Raw genomic sequence first — 25,539 nt, 5'->3', positions numbered from 1 at the left:
GAGTTAATGATATAGCCACGCATGCGGAGAGCGATGCATAGGCAACAACAACTGAGAGATTATTATCAAAGAAAATGAGGCCACCTGTGGTTGGGTGTTGCTGTGGTAATTAGTGAGGCTGCTATAAATAGCAGCCTGTGGGTTTGGCCATTGTGGAGGATTATCTGATCATTGTGTTTCGTGCCTGCTTTGCTGACTTTGACCTTTTGTGTGCTGATTTTCCCCCGCTTTGAAACTAAACCAGAGCAAAGTGTGTTTCACTTTGTGAAAGAAGAAGGAGTGTGAATTGCCTCACAGCTGCAAGCTAAGTATCTCAGAACTGATAAGGGACTTGTACAAATTACCAGTTTGTTTGGAGACAAGTGCTGTTTGCTATACCAAAAGAGGGCTTAGTTTAAGTGAATTTTCATTATAAAGAACATTGTTTTGAATTTTCAAACGTGTGTGTGTCTGAAATTTGTACCTGTGAATTTTTGGGAGAAGTCTACCAGAGAGCCCAACAGAACATAGTACCATGGAATCAATCAAACTTTGGGATGATGCTTCCCTTGGGAATTTAATTGCCAAACCAGAGTCTTGATTTGAATGAAGGAGCTGAAGGGAACACGAGTCCAGAAAAAAATGTTAACATTTGCAATAAAATAGGACATTTTATTACATAGAAGCAAAAAACAGGACATATTTGATTACATAAAGAATTGAGACTTGAGATCACAGATGAGAAAGAAAGATAAACGAGAGCAAGGTTTTGCAAAGAAATAATATCTATGTTAGTAAATAATTGCTTACTTGAAATTGGACATGATTGTGAAAGAAACACAAATTGCGTCAGGTTAACACATCTGCAATAAGGACAAGCCTTGATAAACATTACCAAGGAAAAATTAATTTAGTAAATGAAATGTCAAGAGATTATCTGCGGAAAAGGCAGTATTAAAGTGAAATACCTGATGAATCATGATGAAAGCAAAAATGTACAGTGGTACCTCTACTTACGAACTTAATTCGTTCCGTGACCAGGTTCTTAAGTAGAAAAGTTTGTAAGAAGAAGCAATTTTTCACAATTTCAGTCGTAATACCTGACAACGGCATAGGTAAGTCTACAAAATGTGGAAGGCTGTTTAACCTTAGCAACTAAAATACCATGAATTATCTGGGTCTGTTGTAGGGTTCCTGATCCAAACGAGTTTTAACTGCAGCTTAGGCTACCAAGCAGGTCCAAGTGAGAATGTTTGCAAGCTATGTCTCCTCGTACTCCTCAGGTCTCAAAGCAGGGCTGTGGTTGGCCGTCTCCTTCGTGTCTTTTGGGCCAGGAAGGATGTGGGCGGCTGTGTCACTCTCCCCTCCTTGAACTGATTTCTTGAAGGCTGTGAAGAAGAAATAGAATGAATGGAGCGTTAGACAGACTCAGAGGTGGGTTCCTCCTGGTTCGGACCGGTTCTATAGTACTGGTAGTAACTTGGTGACCTGGATCGCTAGAACTGACAGTGACCCAGTCCTGCCACGTCCTCGAAATGGCTCTTTTAATGGTGCCAAATAATAATAAATAATAATAATAATAATAATAATAATAATAATTTATTAGATTTGTATGCCACCCCTCTCCGGAGACTCGGGGCAGCTCACAACAATAGTAAAAAACAATATTATGGCGGAACAAATCTAATATTAAAACGAAGTATATAAAAACCCTATCATATTTTTTAAAAAACCAACAACACATATATACCAAACATAAATATAAAAAGCCTGGGGGAAGGTGTCTCAACTCCCTCATGCCTGGCGATAAAGGTGGGTCTTGAGTAAGACAAGGAGGCTGGGGGCAGTTCTAATCTCTGGGGGAAGTTGATTCCAGAGGGCTGGGGCTGCCACAGAGAAGGCTCTTCCCCTGGGGCCTGCCAAACGACATTGTTTAATCGACAGGAGAAGGCCAACTCTGTGGGACCTTATCGGTCATTGGGATTTGTGCGGTAGCAGGCAGTTCCGGAGGTACTCTGGTCCATTGCCATGTAGGGCTTTAAAGGTCATAACCAACACTTTGAATTGTGACCGGAAACTGATTGGCAGCCAATGCAGGCCGTGGAGTGTTGTAGAAACATGGGCGAATCTAGGAAGCCCCATGATAGCTCTCGCGGCTGCGTTCTGCACGATCTGGAGTTTCCGAACACTTTTCAGAGGTAGCCCCATGTAGAGAGCGTTGCAGTAATCGAACCTCGAGGTGATGAGGGCATGAGCGACTGTGAGCAATGATTCCCTGTCCAAATAGGGCCGCAACTGGTGCACCAGGCACCATCTTGTTTTTTTGCTTCTGTGCATGCGTATAAGTTTTGTTTTAGCACTGAGCATGCGCGAAATGCCTGTGTCCCCATGCAGTGCACCATTGAGTGAAATGGCAGGGATGAAAACCGTAACCCGCCCCTGGACAGAGTGCATTCTGGGATAGTAACTTTCTCCCTGAAAATTACCAATATAAATAGCTCTTTACTTACAGCCATAGTTGCCGTTAAGAGCTACGAAAATTTTTATTACCACATTGTGGGCGTGGTTTATGCATTTTCTTTCAACATCTTTCAGTGCAAATTGGATGCTCTGGGGTGGAGCTCCTTTTTCGCTACCCCACTGTGTTTCCCCCTGTCCAGGAAGTAGCCCACCCCTGCATAGTTGGGACCAGAAATCCAGTCATAAGTTGCTAACAGTCATAAACCAAGGCCCACATGACCCGACCTGTGGGTTTTTTTTTTAAATGAAATTTTGAAATAATAATAAAAGCTTATAGCTCAGATTTTAGATTTTGGCAAGGATTTTCTCCCTCAACACTGTCAGACTTTTTACTAAATCTGCACTTCTATTTCTACTAGTTTTTTATCATCATTCCTATCATCCTTTTCTTCCCACTTAGGACTGTAACTTGTTGCTTGTATCCTAAGATTTTTATTAATATTGATTGTTTCTCCATTGCTTATTTGACCCCTATGACAATCATGAAGTGTTGTACCACATGATTTTTGCAAATGTATCTTTTTCTTTTATGTACGCTGAGAGCATATGCACCAAGACAAATTCCTTGTGTGTCTAATCACACTTGGCCAATAAAATTCCATTCCATTCCATTCATTCCATTCCATTCCATTCCAATTCATATGCTCTAGATCAGTGATGGTGAACCTTGTTTTTTGTTGGGTGCCAAAAGAGCATGTGTGTGCGCAAAAAAACCTCCCAAAATCTCACGAGTGCGCATGTCCCCTCGTGAGATTTTGCTCCTTATGCATGTCTCCGCTGGAGATGCAGAGTGGTGCACGGAGCACACCGATAGAAGCAGGAGCTGGTAACCCTTCACTGGTTGTAATGTTATAATTGATATAAAGAAGAATTTTTTTAAAAAAAAATAAAAAAAATAAAAAAAATAAAAAAAAATTTAAAAACAGAAAAGAAAAAAGAACGATCAAATTTGTCAGTCCAGATTCATCAGACCTTGTCGTAAAGGCACGGTGGCAGCTTGTCAAACATGACCCATTTTTAAACCCTGGTGACCACCATCTCTCTCTCTCTCTCTCTCTCTCTCTCTCTCTCTTAGTTGGTCAACTTTGCTCTCTTCTATTTTTCTGACTGGGCACACAGAGCAAAGGGAGGCGTTTAGGACGCGAAGTGTTTAAATTGTTAGCAGGCCAGAGGGGTTTTGTGGCCAGCCTTATCAATGTTCTGCTCAGTCACACCTGTAGGAGATACCTGTACAACATAGCCCATTGTTACCAGCTTACCATGTCTGTAGGCCCTCGTTCAAAAAATAAACACCATTTGTGTGAAAATACTACTACTTTTTTTTTTTGCAAAGTCAATAATTCTTTCAGGAAACCTGGGCGTTTTTTTGTCAATCAAGGTTCCTTAGAAAAGGCTAAACAAACAAGCTGGACTGTGTACGTACCACATTTACTCAAGCCGATGTCTTCCCTCCCTCTCTCCAAGCTGGGGGTTGGATCCCCATTTACAGACGAGCCCCTCCTGCTAAACCATTGGAGTCTCCGCTCCGCCTCTTATCGCAGGACAATTGTATAACTTGCTTAAATATTTATGCAGCATGGAATCCAGGACGGAAGGAATAACAGGCCACAACGGTGCTTTTCTTCTTGAACCAAAAACCATGAGTAATTTGTCAGAGTCCAGAGGACACAGTTAGACAAGGGCCTCACAGGAACTAAACATGAAAGGCGTGGAAACCTGTGCAGCAGAGTTGGGTTGCAGCAGGTTCTGACCAGTTCTGGAGAACTGGTAGAAGAAATTTTGATTAGTTCAGAGAACCGATAACACTGCGGAACAATTTGTAACACTATTTCTGCTGAGTTTGATTTTTGAGCTTTTTTATAGTTAATTAGGCATGCTGGTTTCAAAACGAGTTTTTTTCTCTACACTTTATGACAAGTTGATCATAACTTCGGTAAAGCGGGACAACATTGATGGGGGGGGCACAGACGACTGAAGTTGAAGACCACAAGTCTTTAAAGATGCCAAGGTTGGAGACCCCTGGATTAGTATACATTTAAAGTGACAAGGCTGGCTGAGGAATTCTGGGAATTGAAATCCATAAGTGTTTAAAGATGCCAGGGTTGGAGAGCCCTGGATTAGTATGCATTTAAAGCGACAAGGCTGGCTGAGGAATTCTGGGAATTGAAGTCCACAAGTGTTTAAAAGTGACCCTTGCACTCATCAGCATCCACTGAAATGACATTTCGTTGCATTCAGCTCTAAATCAGAGGTAGGGAACCAAGGCCCTTTGATGACTTGTGGACTTCAACTCCCAGAATTCCTCAGCCAGCAAAGCTACATGCTACAGAAGGAGGCAAAAGACCCTCCCAAAAGCAAATTGCCTTTCCTCCTAATCCCACCCACCCCAAAGAAATTAAAGCACTTCATTGTTCTCCTATTTGTAAATCACGTCCTCTATATTCTGGGGGATGCATTTGATGGCTGGCCATCTACAATATGTAAAAAAATTGTTATAATTTCGAATGGTCACTAACTCAATGGTTGTAACTCAAGGACTACCAGATACACAATTTTTATGACTTTTGAGGGTATCCTGCAGCTTAAAAAGTTGACGTGATAGACAAAAACTGTGATTAATTTTGGATCCAGAAGCCAAAAGTTAGTTGAAACTTTTGCTGCAATGTCCTGCCTGTCGGCGACTACTTCAGCTTCAGCCACAACAACACAAGAGCACACAACAGATTTAAACTTAATATTAACCTCTCCAAACTTGACTGTAAAAAATATGACTTCAGTAACCGAGTTGTTGAAGCGTGGAACTTATTACCAGACTCCATAGTGTCATCCTCAAACCCCCAACACTTTACCCTTAAGATTATCTACGGTTGACCTATCCAGATTCCTAAGAGGTCAGTAAGGGGCGAGTACAAGTGCACTAGAATGCCTTCCGTCCCCTGTCCTATTGCTCTCCTATATCTCCTATTCCTTTCTTCTATTCCTATATCTCTTCTTCTATTCTTTCATTGATATGTTCTATTACTATATGTTCTTTTCTATTATTTCTTAGATATATTTTACTATGAGTATCTCCTCTATAACCTTCATCATGTATTTTACTATGTGTATATAGATATACAGTGATCCCTCGATTATCGCGAGGGTTCCGTTCCAAGACCCCTCGCGATAATCGATTTTTCGCGATGTAGGGTTGCGGAAGTAAAAACACCATCTGCGCATGCGCGCCCTTTTTTTTCATGGCCGCACATGCGCAGATGGTGGAGTTTGCGTGGGCGGCGGGCGGCACCCAGGGAAGGTTCCTTCGGCCGCCCAGCAGCTGATCTGCTCTGCAGCGCGGCAGCAGCGAGGAGCCGAAGATGGGGTTTCCCCGTTGCCCAGGCAAAGGGGAAACCCCATCTTCGGCTCCTCGCTGCTGCCGCGCTGCAGAGCAGATCAGCTGCTGGGCGGCCGAAGGAACCTTCCCTGGGTCTTCCCGCCGCCCAGGCAAAGGGGAAACCCCAAGATCGCTTGCCGCTTGCCCGTTCACCCGCCCGCCCGGCTGCTCGCTTGCCGCTTGCCCGTTCACCCGCCCGCACGGCTGCTCGCTTGCCGCTCGAGAGCAAGAGGGGGAGAGATAGAGAAAGAGAGAGAAGGAAAGAAAGAGATGAGAGAGGGAGGAAGAGAGTGTGAGAGAGGAAGAAGCAAGATAGAGAAAGAGAGAGAGAAAGAAAGATGAGAAAGGAAAGGAGTGACGTCATCGGGTGGAAAAATCGCGATATAGCGTTTTGCGAAGATTGAGATCGCGAAAATCGAGGGATCACTGTATACCCACTAAAACCCTCACTGTGTATTGGACAAAATAAATAAATAAAATAAATAAATTTAATGTGACAAGGCTGGCTGAGGAATTCTGGGAATTGAAGTCCACAAGTGTTTAAAAGTGACCCTTGCACTCATCAGCATCCACTGAAATGACATTTCGTTGCATTCAGCTCTAAATCAGAGGTAGGGAACCAAGGCCCTTTGATGACTTGTGGACTTCAACTCCCAGAATTCCTCAGCCAGCAAAGCTACAGGCTACAGAAGGAGTCAAAAGACCCTCCCAAAAGCAAATTGCCTTTCCCCCTAGTCCCCCCCCTCCCGTAAGAAATTAAAGCACTTCATTGTTCTCGTATTTGTAAATCGTGTCCTCTATATTCTGGGGGATGCATTTAATGGCTGGCCATCTATAACACTGTAAAAAAAATGTTATAATTTCGAATGGTCACTAACTCAACGGTTGTAACTCAAGGACTACCGTATGCACAATTTGTATGACTTTTGAGGGTATCCTGCAGCTTAAAAAGTTGACGTGATAGACAAAAACTGTGATTAATTTTGGATCCAGAAGCCAAAAGTTAATTGAAAACAAGTCACAGATTTAAGACAACGAAATTGCTGTTCCCCAGCATAAATACCACATCTGACTGCCCCCTGCCTCCATTTATTCTCTGCCTCTGAGTCCAGGCTGATCGGGGATTTTGCAGTAACCTTCCCGTGGAGGGGGGTTACTGCAAAAAAATGGGGAAATCAGTCAGAGGGAAATAAAAAAGATCTTAAAAAGAGAAGTGGGAAATAGTGTTGGTTATGACCTTTAAAGCCCTTCATGGCATCGGACCAGAATATGTCCGAGACCGCCTTCTGCCGCACGAATCCCAGCGACCGATTAGGTCCCACAGAGTGGGCCTTCTCCGGGTCCCGTCAAATAAACAATGTCGGTTGGCAGGCCCCAGGGGAAGAGCCTTCTCTGTGGCGGCCCCGACTCTCTGGAACCAGCTCCCCCCAGAGATTAGAACTGCCCCTACCCTCCTTGCCTTTCGTAAACTCCTTAAAACCCACCTTTGTCGTCAGGTATGGGGGAACTGAGATATCTCCCCCGGGCCTATACAATTTATGTATGGTATGCTTGTATGTATGTCTGCTTAATAATGGGGTTTTTAAATATTTTAAATTGTAAATTATTAGATTTGTCATGAACTGTTTTTATTGTGTTGTGAGCCGCCCCGAGTCTACGGAAAGGGGCTGCATAGAAATCTAAGTAAGTAAGTAAGTAAGTAAGTAGGTAGGTAGGTAGGTAGGTAGGTAGATAGATAGATAGATAGATAGATAGATAGATAGATAGATAGATAGATAGATAGATAGATAGATAGATAGATAGATAGATTGTGGCTGAGTCAGATCAAGGTTTTCAGGACTGCTGAAAGCTACCAGGGGGAGAAGAATGGATATTGCAATCATAATTTTACCACAATGAATGGGACGAAAATGTTGCCCTTTTGCAAGGTAGTAAGTAGTAGATGCTTGGAACAAACTTCCAGCAGACGTGGTTGGTAAATCCACAGTAACTGAATTTAAACATGCCTGGGATAAATATATATCCATCCTAAGATAAAATATAGGAAATAGTATAAGGGCAGACTAGGTGGACCATGAGGTCTTTTTCTGCCGTCAATCTTCTATGTTTCTAAGGTAATTGATAATTCACTCAAGGCAGCAAACACGTCTACTACTCATTCCTCCTCTTATTTCCCCCACAACGATCTTGTAAGGCAGAGGGAGCTGAGAGGGGGGGACCGACCCAAAGTAATCCAGTTGGCTTTCACGCCTAAGGTAGGGCTAGAACTCACGGTCAAGTTCCTAAGACAGCACCTTACTCCTTGATTTTATAATTATGGATTCTCTTATGGACAAACCAGGGCAATGTATGTGTGACATTTTGGGGTGCAAAATCGGAAGGATTTTCAAACCTCTTATTGGTGAATCGTGTCCTCTTTTCCGTTTCGTCTGCAAATTCTGAATTTTCTCAGTTGCATAGCAGTCATCTTCTTTCACAGAACCTCCTGGAAGGGCTTTCTCATCATGAGTATCAACCATCTAAATAAATTAAAGAAATTGATCCAGACAGGTTTAAGACGCATGAAGAAAAATGTCACATAATTTAGGGGATCTGTCTTCTTTTCAATTTCCACTGAAAATACTGCTCAGTTTTTCGCACTCTAAACCAGTCAAGTCAGATCTGGTTACATTTCCAAGGCCATAAATAGATATACTTTTTAGATTGCAACCATAAGGGCAGGTTCTTATCGTAGTTTAAATCAAATGTCACTTAATGGAGATTTGTGAACTTCAATTCCCAGAAGTCCCCAGCCAATGTGAGTTGAAGCCCACACATATTGTCAAATTTGGGGACTTAAATAATAAATCTAATGAGATGAGAAGCAATTACAAAATTCTCAGACCTGAAAGCTAAAGATCTCTAGAAGATCCTGAACTACAGTACTGGTAGTCCTTGACTTAAGACCAAAATGTCCATTGCTAAGTAACATGGTTGTTAAATGACTTTTGCCCCATTTTACAACCTTTCTTGCCACAGTTATTAAGTGAATCACTGGAGATATTAAGTTAGTAATGGCATTGTTAAGTAAATCTGGCTTTCCCATCTGCATTGCTTGTCAGAAGGTGGCAAAAGGAGATCCCAGGACTATGTATATAACTGGTTGGGTTTGGCAATATATAAACAAACTATCAATGTATGTTTAAATGAATTTTAATACTATAGCTTTAAGAGTTAGTGTTGCAGTTAGCCATAAGAAGGAGCCAGAAGCCTCTCTCTCTTTCTGATTACTCTCTGTTATTTCTGTGTGACTATATTGTGGAACTGTGTGTTCAAATGATGGTTTAATGTATTTTGCAAGTAAGGCTTATAGTATTCGTACTGCCATATGAATCAGCAACTGGTTAGGTCCCACAGAGTTGGCCTTCTCCCGGTCCCATCAACCCGGCCCTCTGGAATCAGGTCCCCCCAGAGATTAGCACTGCCCCTACCTTCCTCACCTTTCTCAAGCATCTTAAGATTCACTTATGTCACCAGGCTTGGGGCAGTTAGGTCTTGGCCCGCTGGCCGTTGAATGTGATGTATGGTTGAGATCTGAATCTGTATGATTGATTTTTAATACATTAGTATTTTACGTTATGTAGTTTAATTAATTAGATTTGTCTTTGTATTTCCTTGCTTTATATTATATGCTGTAAGCTGCCCCGTGTCTTCAGACTACATAACCTAAAATCCCAATATATTAAAAATCAATCATACAGATCCAGCTCTCAACCATACATCAGATTCAGATAATCAGATACATTAAGTGTATAAATATTATTTACTTTGGCAAATAGCTTAGTCAAAACAATCCTAGTCATACACAATGACATCAGTCAATACACACAATACATATTCAATATTATAATATTATTTTATTATTTTATTTATTTATGTATTTATGTATTTATTTACTTACTTACTTACTTACTTACTTACTTACTTACTTATTAATTAATTAATTTATTTATTTATTAGATTTGTATGCCGCCCCTCTCCGTAGACTCGGGGCAGCTCAAAACAACAAAACAATTCAAGACAAATCTAATAATTTAAAAATATTTTTAAAAAACATTATTAAAGCAGACATACACACAAACATACCATACATGAATTTTATAGGCCCGGGGGAGATGTCTCAATTCTCCCATGCCTGACGGCAGAGGTGGGTTTTAAGGAGTTTACGAACTGTATTGAGACAGGCTTATAATATTGAATATGTATTGTGTGTATTGACTGATGTCATTGTGTATGACTAGGATTGTTCTTGACTATTTGCCAAAATAAATAATATTTATACACTTAATGTATCTGGTTATCTGAATCTGAGTCTTCGGAGAGGGGCGGCATACAAATCTAAGTAATAAATAATAAATAAATTTATAATAAATAAATAATAATAAATAAAATCTCTGGCCTATCAGCCGGATATCTGCCACCTCCACGTTTCCTCTGTGCATCCTACTCAAGAGTTACTATGCATATTCCTTAACACTTAATCAATGCAGTCATCATAAATACATGCCAGTTGCCAAGCATCTGAATTTTGATCACAGGACCATGGGGATACTACAATGGTCGTGAATGCAAAACACAATCATAAGTTACTTTTCATAGTGCTGTTGTAAATGTCTATAGAGATTCTCAACCATCCAGGTCATGGTTGTCCTAAAGGTGCTTTTTCACGAGGCAACTGGACTTTCTGGTTTTTCTCTGAAGATGTTTTACTTCTCATCCAAGAAGCTCAGGGTTGGGTTCTAACTTATATCACCGCCGGTTCCCTTCCTCCCTTGCAGTGTGGGCACACACGCATGCGCAGTGCCGAAAATCAAACTTCTGGGCATGTGCAGAAGCAAAAAGCAGCTTCTGCGAGGAAGCCAAAGCCAAGATGGCACTGCCAGTCAGGGGCAATTGCTCCCGGCAATTGGGGGGGGGGGAGGGAGAATTCCCACTCCCAGTTCTATAGAACCAGTCCAAACCGGGAGCGACCCACTTCTGAAGAAGCTTCTTGGATGAGAAGCTAAATGTCTTCAAAGCAAAACCAGAAAAGTCCAGCTGCCTCTTGAAAAAGCACCTTTGGGAGTGCTATTGTAACTTCAAGTGGGCACTAAGCGAATTATTGTAAATCGAGGACCACCTGTCCGTTTTTCAGCCGCCCACAATGCCAAGAGCAAAGGTCATTTTGGATAGTAATAGTAATAGTAATAGTAATAGTAATAGTAATACCATCGGAATTGACAAAATCTCCATCTGTCAATTGTAAAAGGCTGCTTTACTGGGATCGGCAAATATAATTGTCCGCTACATCACGCAGTCCTAGGTGTTTGGGAAGCACCCGACTGGTGATGAAATACGAAATCCAGCATAGTGATCTCATTTACTGTGTTGTATTGATGATTATGATGATGATGATAACAACAACAACAACAACAGCAGCAGCAGCAACAACAACAACAAAACAGAGTTGGAAGGGACCTTGGAGGTCTTCTAGTCCAACGCCCTGCTTAGTCAGGAAACCCTACACTACTTCAGACACATGGTTATCCAACATCTTCTTAACAACTTCCAGTGTTGGAGCATTCACAACTTCTGGAGGCAAGCTGTTCCACTGACTAATTGTTCTAACTCTCAGGAAATTTTTCCTTAGTTCTAAGTTGCTTCTCTCCTTGTTTAGTTTCCACCCATTGCTTCTTGTTCTCCCCTCAGGTGCTTTGGAGAATAGGTTGACCCCTTCTTCTTTGTGACAACCCCTCAGATATTGGAACACTGCTATCATGTCTCCTGAGATATTGGAACACTGCTATCATGTCTCCTGAGATATTGGAACACTGCTATCATGTCTCCTGAGATATTGGAACACTGCTATCATGTCTCCTGAGATATTGGAACACTGCTATCATGTCTCCTGAGATATTGGAACACTGCTATCATGTCTCCTGAGATATTGGAACACTGCTATCATGTCTCCTGAGATATTGGAACACTGCTACCGTATCATGTAGGTCAGCAAAATTCAAGAGACTCAATCTCCCAATCTCGTTCGATGATTTCATACCCCATCATTAAAAGCTAGGATTACTTCGACCCCTTCAAAACATGGAAACGGACCTCACTCTCAGATACGACCGTCCCATCAGAGTCATCGTTTAGTGAATCAGAATCGTCGGTATCTAAAAGAAAAAGAGGCATATAGGAGATCAACGTCTATCATAAAGTCCAGAAACACCATTTTCTTTCTTTTGAGTAAAGAAAAGTAGGTAAGACAGAAAAGAGTTTTTCTCCTTTAAAGGCTCAGAAAATAAAGAAGAACGTGGTTTTCTAATCACCCGAATTTGGGATAATCCTGTGTTTCTGAGTCCAGTGTTCAATTGTGTGTTTATATCTTATTTTATTTTTAGACTTATATACCGCTTCACCATGCTCTCTAAGCAGTTTACAGAATCAGCCTCTTGCCCCCAACAATCTGGGTCCTCATTTTACCCACCTCGGAAGGATGGAAGGCTGAGTCAACCTTGAGCCGGTGGTGAGATTTGAACTGCTGAACTACTGCTAGCAGTTAGCTGAAGTAGCCTGCAGTGCTGCACTCTAACAACTGTGCCACCCAGGCTCAGTTTGACTTCTGATTTTATTTGGAGAAGATCGTACATTCCAGTTTTAGAACATAGGTTAATAACAAGGGAAGGAACCTCAAAGATCTACTAGTCCAACCCCCTGCTCAAACAGGAAACCCAGAGATGGGTTTGTCCCGGTTTGGACTGCTTTGCCTGAACTGGTAGAAAACTGCTGGTGATGTTACAACGATGTCACGGAACGGGTTCGGTCACTGGCGGTCTGTGGAGGCCACCATCTGAATTTGAATTTTTTTGGATTTTTTTTGGAAAAACTTTTTTGGGGGGATTTTTTTTCTGCTTTTTTTCCTTCTACACATGTGCAGAAGCCATGTTTCTGGCACTGTGCATGCGTCGCCATCTTATTTTCAACTTTTTGGGAGGGGGGATTTAAAAAAAACTTTCTGCTACTGTATGGCCACTGGCATGGGAGGAAGTGAACCAGCAATGAGGTAGGTTAGAAGCCACCCCTGGGGAGACCCTATAGGAGTGGCAAACCTTTTTTTCCTTGGGTGTCGAAAGAGTGTGGCTGTGCGCTACCGTGCATGCACAAGTGCCCATAATTCAATGCCCGGGGAAGGCAAAAACAGCTTCCCCCACCCCCCGGAAGCTCTCTGGAAGCTGGGAACGGCCTATTTTCCAACTTCTGGTGGGCCCAGTAGGCTCGTGTTTCACCCTCCCCAGGCTCCAAAGGCTTCCCTGGAGCCAGGGGAGGATAAAATTCCCTCCCCCATCCTCCTGGAGGCTCTTTGGAAGCCAAAAACACCCTCCCAGAGCCTCTGTGTGAGCCAAAAATCAGCTGCCCGGCACACACATGCACGTTGGAGCAGAGTTAGGGCAACGGCTCACATGCCAGCAGATATGGCTCTGTGTGCCACCTGTGGCATCCATGTTTATTTATTTTATTTATTTATTGTTAGAGTTGGAAGGGACCATGCGGGTCATCAAATCCAACCCCCTGCCTAAGCAGGAACCCTATAGCATCCCAGCCAAATGGCAGTCCAATTTCCTCTTAAAAATGTCCAGAGTGTTGGAGTTCACAACGTCCGCTGGTAGGTTGTTCCACTGGTTGATCGTTCTGACCGTCAGGAAGTTCTTCCTTATTTCCAGGTTGAATCTCTCCTTTGTCAGCTTCCAGCTGTTGTTCCTCGTCCGGCCCTCTGGTGCCCTGGAGAATAAAGTGATCCCCTCCTCTCTGTGGCAACCCCTCGTATACCCGTAGACTGCTATCATGTCAGCTCTGGCCCTCCTTTTCTCTAGGCTATCCATGCCCAGTTCCCGCAGTCTCTCTTCGTAAGTCTTGGTTTCTAGACCCCTGATCATTTTGGTTGCTCTTTTTTGCACCTTCTCCAGAGTTTCAATGTCTAGGTTTGCCATCACTGCCCTATAGCATTTCAGACAGATGGATGTCCAGTGACTTTTGAAAAGCCCCCATGATGGAGTGCACAACACTTCTGAAGGCAAGCTATTACATTGGTTGATTCTGGTACTGAGGAACGCAATGCTTGAGCTCTAGACTCTGCAGAGCTATTTCAAATCGAAATATTGACCCTGGACTCCAGATTTGATAGGGTGGGGACCATTCAGGACCGTATAAATTTGGACAAGTGCCAAAAAATTCTGATCATTCTGGATGAAAGGCTCAAAGTTCCCCAGATTTCAGCAGAGCACAAAGGCCAACTGTCTAATAGACTCCCAAGTTTACTTAAACTCCAAAGTGTTGTTTGTTCAACAAGATTTATGGTACACGTAATCCTGGATGTAAACCTTCCATTGTAAGAAAAATGAAATTACTGGTTGAGCAACTTTAAACATTTCCTGGGAATAGGACAAGGGGTCTTTGGAAGCGACTTATGATTGCTTGAAGGGTCTCTGGTTTCATATTCTAGCGATTTGTCCATCATGAGAAATGTCTTTTGCTCAAGACTTGGTAACAAATCTTACCCTTCTAGAACTTCAACATGCATTGGGATTACTGATCTAGAACCAGCTGTTGATCCTTTTGTTTCAAATTTGGATAATTGATATCTAATGTATCTGGAAAGTAATCCTTGATTTGTGACCACAGTGAAGACCAGCATTTCTGGTCTTCACTGTGGTCACAAGTCAAGGATTACTTTCCAGATACTGGCACACCCGTAAAAAACATACTAGGTATTATTTTCAGGATAGGTCTTATTTTCAGGGAAACGGGATGTATACATCGGGCACAAGTCACTTAATTGCCTTGTTTATCAACAGCATTACTGTTAGTAAACAAGGCAGTTAAGTGACCTGCGCCTGATATATAAATCCTGTTTCCCTGGGTCCCGTCAACTAAACAATGTCACTTGGCGGGACCCAGGGGAAGAGCCTTCTCTGTGGCGGCCCCTGCCCTCCGGAACCAACTCCCCCTAGAGATTAGAATTGCCCCCACCCTCCTTGCCTTTCGTAAGCTGCTTAAAACCCACCTCTGCCGCCAGGCATGGAGGAATTGAGATACTCCTTCCCCCTAGGCCTTTACAATTTTATGCATGGTATGTCTGCATGTATGTTTGGTTTTTATAATAATGGTTTTTAAACTGTTTTTAGTATTGGATTATTATTATATGCTGTTTTATTATTGCTGTTAGCCGCCCCGAGTCTCCGGAGAGGGGCGGCATACAAATCCAATCAATCAATCAATCAATCATAAATAAATAAATAAATAAATAAATAAATAAATATCCTGAAAATAAGACCTGGTATGTTTTTTTTACGCGTGTGCCTAATATAAGCCCTACCCCCCAAATAAGCCCTACTTTAGAGCTTGTGCAGCTGGTCGTCCACCTATTTCATCTGGTTGCTCTGCACTGTCTTACCTCAGGGCCCCACAGCCAGGCCATTCATGCTCAAACATCTGCTTCACAGCAACAGCAGCCATGGGCAGCAGTAGTCAATGTGGCTGCGGCCTAGTAGTTCCGCTTACAGCTACAACAGAGCAATAGACCAAGTGGTGTGTTGATGCCATGGCCATGAGGTGAGGCAGGTGTCTGGATATGGATGGTCTGGATGTGGGGATCCTGAGGTAAGACGGTTTGGGGGGACCGTGGGACAGCTCTACCCTCCCGCCTCACGGCAGCACTACTAGTACAACACACACCCTCCTGCTCTGCTGCAAGAAAGCAAAAGGGGGCCTCCGGTACATGGGGAGAAAAATAGGATCCCCTGCCCCCAGAATAAGCCCTAGTGCAGTGATGGCGAACCTATGGTACGTGTGCCACAGGTGGTAAAAGTAGCCATATCGGAGGGCACGGGAGGCATTGTCCTATGTCAGCTCCAGTGTGCATGCGTGCACGGGCCAGCTGATTTTCGGCCTTGGAGAAGGCCGTTTCAACCTCCGAAGGTTTCAGGGGAGCTTCCTTAAAGACCTGGAGTGTGAAAATTGGCCCAAAGGGAAAACCGGAAGTTCACAAAAAAGGACTTCCTGTTTGCCTATTGTGTTGTTTTTTGCACTCCAGAGGCTTCAGGGACACTTTCTGAAGCCCCAATGGGCAAACCGGAAGTTGGAAGAAAAATAATTTTGGTTTGCCTATTGTGCTATTTTTCGGACTTCAGGAAGCTTCCCTGAAGCCTCTGGAATGTGAAAAACAGCACCATGGGCAAACCGGAAGTCCCTTTTTCTGAACTTCCGGTTTGCCCATTTGCCTGTTTTTTTCACCATCCCAGGCTTCATTTCTGCTACCGATGCGGTATCCTGCCCAGTTCCGGTAGGGAAATACTACCGGATTCCAGATACTGCAGAGTTGGAAGGGATCTTGGAGGTCTTCTAGTCCAACTCCTAGACAAGCAGGAGACCTATTCTGATCAAGTAAAATGGCTGTCCAGTCTTTCCCAGAAAAATTCAAAATATGTTCTCTTTTACCTAGCTGCTCCAGGCTTCGATTCTCCATCCGAAAAGGCATCTTGACTTTTGTGTCAGCAGTGGAATCATGTGAAAATGTCTTGGACACGCCAGGTTCTCGTGGCAAAGATATCTACAGAGGTCGCAAAAAAAATAAAACAGCCTTTTATTTATTTATTTATTTTATTTATTTATTAGATTTGTATGCTGCCCCTCTCCATAGACTCGGGACAGCTCACAACAATAACAAAGACATGGTAAGAACAAATCTAATCATTTAAAAAACACTAAAACCCCCATTATTAAAAGCAAGCATACACACAAACATACCATGTATAAACTGTATAGGCCCGGGGGAGATGTCTCAGTTCCCCCATGCCTGATGGCAGAGATGGGTCTTAAGAACTTTACGAAAGGCAAGGAGGGTGGGGGCAGTTCTGATCTCCGGGGGGAGCTGGTTCCAGAGGGTCTGGTACCATCCACAATGACTATGTTAGAAGACAAACATGGAATAATAGGATTTGTAAGGGACCTTGGAGGTCTGCTAGTCCAACCTCCTGCTCAAACAGGTGACTCTATTCCATTCCAGATAAATGGCTTGCTGATCTTAATAACCTCCAGTATTGATCACCTACAACTTCTGGAGGTAAGTCATTCCACTGATAACTTGTCCTCAATGACCAGAAATTTTTCCTTAGTTCTAGGTTGCTTCTCTCTTTAATGAACGTATTCAAGTGAGTGAAAGATTTAGCAATATTGTCGTTGTCATTATTGTTATTGTTATCATTATTAATACAATGAACAAAATGTTCATTTGCGTTGTACCCCAAAATTTAGATTTCTTCCTTACTTGGGGGAATGTACTGCATTGCAGAGATGGCCTTGGAGGTTTGTGAAGAATGGAGAAAAATCGGCATCCAGGAAGGGAAAGAAAAAACAAACACGGAGGGACATTTACTGTAGTTTTTCATCGGTAGTTTGATGGCAAAACTGGTTTTGCCAGTGGGCCTGAGGAACCCAGTGGCTCGTGCGATCTGTAGTCGCTGGGGCAAGTCTTCGGAGAGGGGCGGCATACAAATCTAATAAATCATTATCATTATCATTATCATTATTACTACTACTATTATTATTAGGTGGGGGTTGATTTTGTTATCTTGTATTCAGTGAAGGGCCGCTCATCTTTGGTGCTACTGATGAGCCCTCCAAGCTTGTCATGGGTGCATGCACCTCTAACAGGTGGATATGCACCTGTCTGCGTTAGATTTATCTTCTGCGCATGTGCATCAAGCGAAATCTCATGTAAAAATGTCTCTGTGAGCGAGATTTTGGCAATTTTCGCCAATATTTTGTGTTCTGCCGGGCTCTCTGGTATGAGCCTCCTGAAAATTCAAGGGTACAAATTTCAGACACACACACGTTTGAAAATTCAAAACAATGTTCTTTATCACAAAATTCAAAAGAAACAAAGCACCCTCTTTGTATTGCAAAGAGCACTCATCCCAAAACAACCTGGTAGTCTGTACAATTCCCTTAATCAGTCCTTAAGTACTTAGCTAGCAGCTGTGAAGAAACGTCACAGCCCTCCTTCTTCCAACCAAGTGAGACACACACACTTTGCTCTGCTTTGGTTTCAAAGGTGTGAAAAATCAACAAACAAGTCCGGAAAACATCAACACAGGATTCCTGAAGAACTGCGATCAGATACTCTTTCACAACGGTCAAACCCACGCGCTGCTATTTATAGCAGCAGCCCTAATTACTGGAGCTCCACCCAACCACAGGTGGCTTCATTTTCTCTTGTAATAATCCTTCAGTTGTTGTCTCCTATGCATCACTCTACACATGTGTGGATGTGTCATTAATTCTTGTTCAGAATCCAAGGATGATACAGATGATTGATCTTCTCCTGGGCTGTCTGCGAAACTCCCCTCTTCCACAATGGCCAAACCAACACGCTGCTATTTGTATCAGCAGCTCTAATTACTAGAGCCCCACCCAAACACAAGTGGCCTCTCTTATCTCCTGTAATATGTCATCAATTGGTCTCTTCTACGCATAACTCTGCGCCTGCATGGGTCCAAGACTTCTGCATCTGAATCAACTGAAGATAATGGAGATTGGCTTCCTGGGCTGTGTGCCAAGCCCCCCTCTTCCAAGTGACCCCCACCTTCTTCTTCGTCCAAGGAAACTGCACTACCTGCCTCTGTCGGCAATAAAACAGGTCTATGACATGTTGATGTTTCCCCTGCATCCACCTCCACATTCCTTGGGGCAAGAGCTGGGCCAGAGCCAACCACAACAATTTTGCATGCACAGAAGCAAAAAATTGGCAAAAATTGCCAAAATCTCACTTGCGTGCGTGTCCTCACATGACATCTCGCTTGCTGCACATGCACAAAAGCCAAATCTCGCACAGGGGTGTGCTTGCATGCGTTGGGATGCACAGTTGTGTGTGCATCCCGGAATTTTCTACCAGGATGGAGCACCTGATCGAACTAGCTGCTGCACACCACTGCTTGTACTATATATTTTTTTTTATAAAGTATCTTTATTGTTTTCCAGAAATAAAAAAGAAGAAAAGAAAAAAGAAAGAAAGAAAAAGTAAAAGAATAAGGAGTAAAAGCAGTATTTCTCACATGTTTTGTTCTAGTTTAACAGATCTTAATCCATTTCTATTACCTTTCTGATACATTTCTTTATATTTTGTATATCTACATATAATTATCATAAGTAAATTTTACTCATTAATATAGAAAGAGATACATTGAGAAGAAAAAGAGTAATAAAAGTCATACTTCCTAAGGTAATTATTATCCTTCTTTTGTATACTGATACTTTGTATTGTTACATTTTCAGCCTTTGTTTCGAATCCATTCGTGCCATTTTTCCCAAATTTGTTTAGATTTTTTACTTTCAATCCCCTTAATTGAATTTGTCATTTCATCCATCTCAATACATTTATATATTTTATCAATAATTAAGCTATCTGATGGAGTTTGTTCATTTTTCCATGTTTGTGCCAATGAGATTCTGACTGCAGTGCTTATATGGGTTATGAGGAAGAGCGTTTGTTTGGTATAAGATCTTTTCCAAATTCCTAAGAGTAAACCTTCTGGTGTGTATTCTATCTTCTCTTTTATAATTTCGGTGAGCCAATTATGAGTTGTTTTCCATATCCTTTGAATTTTGGGGCAGGACCACCACATATGAAAAAAGGAACCTTTTTGTTTTTTACATTTCCAACAGGTGTCTTGCAATGTCGGATATATTTTCGCTAATCTTGATGGTGGCATATACTATGCTTGTACTATATTAATTTATTTGATTATTTTTGTTATTTTTATTGTCTTACATAAGATTTTATATTCTGTAAGCCACCTTGAGTCACCCTGAGCGAATAGGTGGCAGTACAAATTAAATAATTCAATCAATCAATCAAATTGTAGCGGTAGAAATAACCAAAGAAAAGACACATCGATGGAAAATATATTTCTTACCGGAGAAACTGATCTATTTTCCTTGGCTCCGTCCGTCAATTGTTCCATTTGTTGGTTCCCGGAATGGTGTTTCTGGGTGGTACAGTGCCAGCTGGACAAACAGGTTTTCTGGGCAATGGAGTCCTCATTCTTGTCTCTGTCTGGACTTCGCCTTTCATGTTTCACTGAGGACCGATGGTGCCAGCTGGTGCCACTTTCTCTTCCCCTTCCATAATCCGATAAATCCAGAGGTGTTTCCGTGTGATTGTCCTGTAAAGGTGTTGCTTTCTCTGCTCGGTCCGATTTTTCTCTATTGCCCTGGAAGAGCTGTTCTCTTGTATCGTCCATCAACTCTTCTTGACAGGGCCTTTCTTTCTTCCCTTCCTTGCCCAACCTCGGGGATAAGGAAGGGGCCTGACTCCAAGATGTATCTGAACTGTCCTCACTTCTTCCTTTCCCTTCTTGCTGCATCAACAAACAACGGAGTTTCTCCGAGCTGTTAAAAAACTGGAGCCTGTTTTCCAAGCTACAGTCCTTCATGTACAACACAGCGCCAGGAAATTCCAAGATGGCCGCTTGGTCTTCCCACTCCTCCTGGGGCCTCATCCGACTGCCGACTTCCTTAGCCAGTAACAGGTGGTGGTGAGGGAAATCACCCTCTCTGCCGGCTGAGTTATTCCGGAGGCCAAGATGATGCAGGGCTAAACTTTGGTTGAAGAGGTAGAGCTGTTCCTTTTTGGTGGCGAACGTCAGGTTCTCGCAAGACGAAGGGGAGGCTCGGCAATCCGATTTGTTGGATCTTAAAAATCTAAAAGAATCAACAAAGTCCTTTGGAGAACTACCCTGTTTTCCCAAAAACAAGACAGCGTCTTATGAATTTTTGCTCCCAAAGATGTGCTATGTCTTATTTTCAGGGGATGTCTTATTTTTTTTCACTGAAGAACAATTCACATTTATTGCTGAACAAAAAAAATGAACATTTATTATATACTGTAAAGTAGTTGTCATCACAAAGCAGCATCTTCAGAGTGGCGGCATACAAATCTAATAAATAATAATAATAATAATAATAATAATAATAATAATAATAATTATTATTATTATTATTATTATTATTATTATTACCAGACAAACTGTGAATCCTATCAAGAATTTCTTACTACTACCGTACCATTATTTCCATGTACAACAATTATACTTTCTCCAAATACAGTGGTACCTCATGATACGAACTTAATTGGTTCCAGGAGGAGGTTTGTAAGATGAAAAGTTTGTAAGATGAAACAATGTTTCCCATAGGAATCAATGTAAAAGCAAATAATGCGTGCAAATCCTTCAGGAAAATCCCAAACTTTAGAAGGGAGGCGAACAGAGGGCAGGGAGGAGCAGCTAAAGGGGGCGGGTGGAAGAAGCAAGGCTAGGCTAAAGGGTGAGTGGGAAGGAAGAAAGGCAAGGGGGGCACCCCTCCCTTTTCTTTCTTCAAAAGACACTCTTTTAGTGCCCCTGCAAGCACACTGTTCTCCTAGTTTTTAAATGCAGTCTTTCCCCCTCCAAGCCGCCCCTCCCTTTTCTTTCTTCAAAATACACTCTTTCAGTGCCTGCAAGCACGCTGTTCTCCTAGTTTTTTAAAAGCAGTCTTTCCCCCTCCAAGCCGCCCCTCCCTTTTCTTTCTTCAAAAAAGGGGAAAAAAAGAAACCCCTTCATCCCAGCAGCAGCGGCTTGGGTTTGTAAGGTGAAAATAGTTCAGAAGAAGAGGCAAAAAAATCTTAAACACCGGGTTCGTATCTTGAAAAGTTCGTTAGAAGAGGCGTTCGTAAGATGAGGTACCACTGTATATGTTATATAGGTTCTGTTCAGGAATGCTGCAAAACAAAACGTTTCCTATGTCTTACTTCCAGGGGATGCCTTATATTAGGCAATTCTATGAAACGTCTCCTATGTCTTACTTTCGGGGGTGACTTATTTTCAGGGAAATAGGGTAAACACCAAGATTTCAAAGTTGTAAGCATTTGACGTTCTTCCATTGGAGGGACCTGTGACTTATGGTCATAATTGGGATAGTAGTGGGTTCTAAAACCCTTAACTACCAGTTCACACATGCATGCTCGCACATGATGCTTCTGTACATGCGCAGAATTGTTCCGGGTGGGTGGGCGGAGCCTCCCGCCACCAATGCTACCGGTTCTGAGAACCGGGCTAAACCAGGAACAACTCACTGCTGAACTGGGACTAGAATCTCCGTTGCTAAGCAAGGCAGTTGTTAAGTTTAAGTTTTATTAGATTTGTATGTCGCCCCTCTCCGAAGACTCGGGGCGGCTCACAACAACAGCAATACAATATACAAAGTACAAATCCAATATAAGTTAAAAACAATTTAAAACCCATAAATATTAAAAAACGATCATTACCGGTAGGCAGTAGAAGTACCCTGCACTACTGCATCGTAACCACTGTGCCAGCCAGGTAATGTCGGAATTGGAGGAATAACCACTTACGCTTCAAAGCTGGGGCTTTGATCGCAATGAGGAGATGGTGGTGTTTTGGTGGTAAGGGGTGGGGAGCCACTTTCTGGGTAATCTCTTTCTTGCGAGGAGGTTCGGGATCCTGTTCTCATCAGCTCAATGGTTCCTTGCAATTGGTTGACCCTCTTCTGAGAGCTCTAAAAACAGAGAAGGATGAGAGGCATGAGGGAGGACAACAAAACTTCTTCATTGGACTGAAAGAAGATAATATCTCTAGCTGGGACTGAAATATGGGGCCCTTGGTGATAGATAGATAGATAGATAGATAGATAGATAGATAGATAGATAGATAGATAGATAGGATAGATAGATAGATAGATAGATGATAGATAGATGATAGATAGATAGATAGATAGATAGATAGAATAGATAGATAGATGATTGATAGATAGATGATAGATAGATAGATGATAGATAGATAGAATAGATAGAATAGATAGATAGATAGATAGATAGATAGATAGATAGATAGATAGATAGATAGATACAGACAGATGGATAGGATATGGATAGATGGAGATAGGTGGAGATGGATGGGGATACATAAATAGATAGATAGATAGAGAGAGATGATAGACATAAGGGGAAGAGCCTTCTCTGTGGCAGCTCCGGCCCTCTGGAATCAACTCCCCCCGGAGATTAGAACGGCCCCCACCCTCCTTGTCTTTCGCAAATTACTCCAGACCCACCTTTATCGTCAGGCATGGGGGAACTGAGACATCCTCCCCCAGGCTTTTATATTTTATGTTTGGTATGCATGTGTTGTATGGTTTTAAATTGTTGGGGTTTTAGATATGTTTTATTTTAATATTAGATTTGTCTCACTGTTATATTGTTTTTGTATTACTGTTGTGAGCCGCCCCGAGTCTTTGGAGAGGGGCGGCATACAAATCTAATAAATAATAATAAAACAATAATAATATGATAGATAGGATAGATAGATAGATAGATAGATAGATAGATAGATAGGTAGATAGATAGATGATATACATGATAGACAGACAGACAGACACAGATGAATAGGATATGGATGGAGATGGATGGATGGATCTCTATAGAGATAGTCAGTCAGTCAGTCAGATAGGTAGGTAGGTAGGTAGATAGGTAGGTAGGTAGATAGATAGATAGATAGATAGATAGATAGATAGATAGATAGATAGATAGATAGATAGATAGATATGGTAGATTCGGTAGATAGGTAAATAAAAGGAAGGCAGCCAGACTGACAGATTATTAAAATAGAGGGGTAGAACTAAATAGATAGAAAGATGATAGATATAGATGAATAGATGGATGGATAAAGATATATAGATGATAGAGGAGATAGGTAGATGATAGCGGGATAGCTAGGTATATATAGATAGATAATCATTTCTCTCTTTCCAATTGGGCGTAGATGCTGCTGCCAATCAGAAGGCTTGTGCTCTGTGGCACCAGCCCATGGTGATGAATTCTGGAATGGCAAGGGTTAATTTTTCATCTCCTGCACCCCCAGGTCTTCAAGAAAAAGAGGCTGAGAAAGCAAAATGGGTCAGCTGGTTGGCCGGTCTCCCTTTTGGGGCGAGTGTAACCCTTGGGTATACCTGGATCCACTTTGTGTTAAAAATAACCTTCTGGAACTATAGTAGTTGACTAGGTCAGTTAATTAACCCAGTTTTGCTGTTCCTACAATACATTATCTCCCAAGTGCCCCAATTAAGTAAGTTAGCAGAACAGAGTCATTAAATTGGAAAGTTCCCAGGAGACCTGCTCATTACAAATATAGATTATAAATAGATCACTTTGAAGGCTGCAGAATAATCCCAAGCCAAATTCTCCAGCTTCTATAAAACAGGGACATTAAACACAATTGCTCATTAAACACAGGATTAATAATTTGGGCAGACAATCAATGTTTTTTACAGAGAAGCTGTGACCTGATTCCTTCTCACTTTATCCAGCCTTCAGGTTATCTATCCATGGTGACATAACAACTGCAGAAAAAACGATTACTGCCAACCTGCCTTCCATTGAGGAGGACCTGTAGACTGCACGAGTCAAAAAGAGGGTCGTGAAAATTATTATTATTATTATTATTATTTATTGGATTTGTATGCCGCCCCTCTCCGCAGACTCGGGGCGGCTAACAAAAATGATAAAAAACAGCATGTAACAATCCAATTTAATAAAACAACTAAAAACCCTTATAGTAAAACCAAACATACACACAAAAATACCATGCATAACTTGTAATGGCCTAGGGGGAAAGAATATCTTAACTCCCCCATACTTGGCGATAAAGGTGAGTCTTGAGTAATTTACGAAAGACAAGGAGGGTGGGGGCAGTTCTGATCTCAATTGGAGTTGATTCCAGAGGGCCGGGGCCGCCACAGAGAAGGCTCTTCCCCTGGGGCCCGCCAAATGACATTGTTTGGTCGACGGGACCCGGAGAAGGTCAACTCTGTGGGACCTCATCAGCCGCTGGGATTCGTGCGGTAGAAGGCGGTTCCGGGTGTATTTACTGACCCCTCGCATCCTGGACATAAATTGTTTCAACTCCTACCCTCAAAACGTCACTACAGAGCACTGCACACCAAGACAACTAGACACAAGAACAGTTTATTCCCGAACGCCATCACTCTGCTAAACAAATAATTCCCTCAACACTGTCAAATTATTCACTAAGGCTGCATTACTATTAGTTTTCTCATTGTTCTTATCATCCATCTCCTCCCACTTATGACTGTAACTTGTTGCTTGTATCCTTACGATTTGTATTAATATTGATTGTTTTCTGATTGCTTATTTGTACCCTATGACAATCATTAAACGTTGTACCTCATGATTCTTGACAAATGTATCTTTTCTTTTATGCACACTGAGAGCATATGCACCAAAGACAAATTCCTTGTGTGACCCAGCAACATTTTCCTCTTGGGGAAGAATCATTGTAGAATTGCTGTGTGTAGAGAACTGTGTGTTCTGATTTCGGTTTGTATTTCTATATGATTGATTGATGTCTCTGTGAATGACTTGGATTGTTACTGACTATTCTATTGGATATATGCAAATAATATTTATACTTAAATTGGATTGGTCTAGGTTATTGGCTGGCTATCTACTACTGTGTTTCCCCGAAAATAAGACACTCTCTTATATTAATTTTTGCTCCAAAAGTTGTGCTACGTCTTATTTTTGG

The 25,539-nt window shown here is 42.0% G+C and overlaps 1 protein-coding gene across 1 annotated transcript in view; it reads right to left on the bottom strand.

The window, feature by feature from the left end:
• Nucleotides 1-627: 627 nt before the first annotated feature.
• RBBP8NL (RBBP8 N-terminal like) overlaps nucleotides 628-25,539 on the bottom strand; it is a 61,931-nt gene continuing 37,019 nt past the window's right edge. Inside the window, exons 9-14 of the mRNA XM_070748780.1 lie at nucleotides 22,335-22,498; nucleotides 19,861-20,647; nucleotides 16,385-16,496; nucleotides 12,002-12,063; nucleotides 8,265-8,391; nucleotides 628-1,367 (exon numbers count right to left, since the gene is read on the bottom strand). Coding sequence (XP_070604881.1) covers nucleotides 1,240-1,367; nucleotides 8,265-8,391; nucleotides 12,002-12,063; nucleotides 16,385-16,496; nucleotides 19,861-20,647; nucleotides 22,335-22,498 — 1,380 coding nt within the window. The 3' untranslated portion in view covers nucleotides 628-1,239. The remainder of the gene's footprint in view (nucleotides 1,368-8,264; nucleotides 8,392-12,001; nucleotides 12,064-16,384; nucleotides 16,497-19,860; nucleotides 20,648-22,334; nucleotides 22,499-25,539) is intronic.

This window comes from Erythrolamprus reginae, chromosome 3, assembly GCF_031021105.1.
Source record: "Erythrolamprus reginae isolate rEryReg1 chromosome 3, rEryReg1.hap1, whole genome shotgun sequence".
Lineage (NCBI taxonomy): Eukaryota > Metazoa > Chordata > Lepidosauria > Squamata > Dipsadidae > Erythrolamprus > Erythrolamprus reginae.
This window is presented reverse-complemented; position numbering and strand designations above follow the sequence as displayed.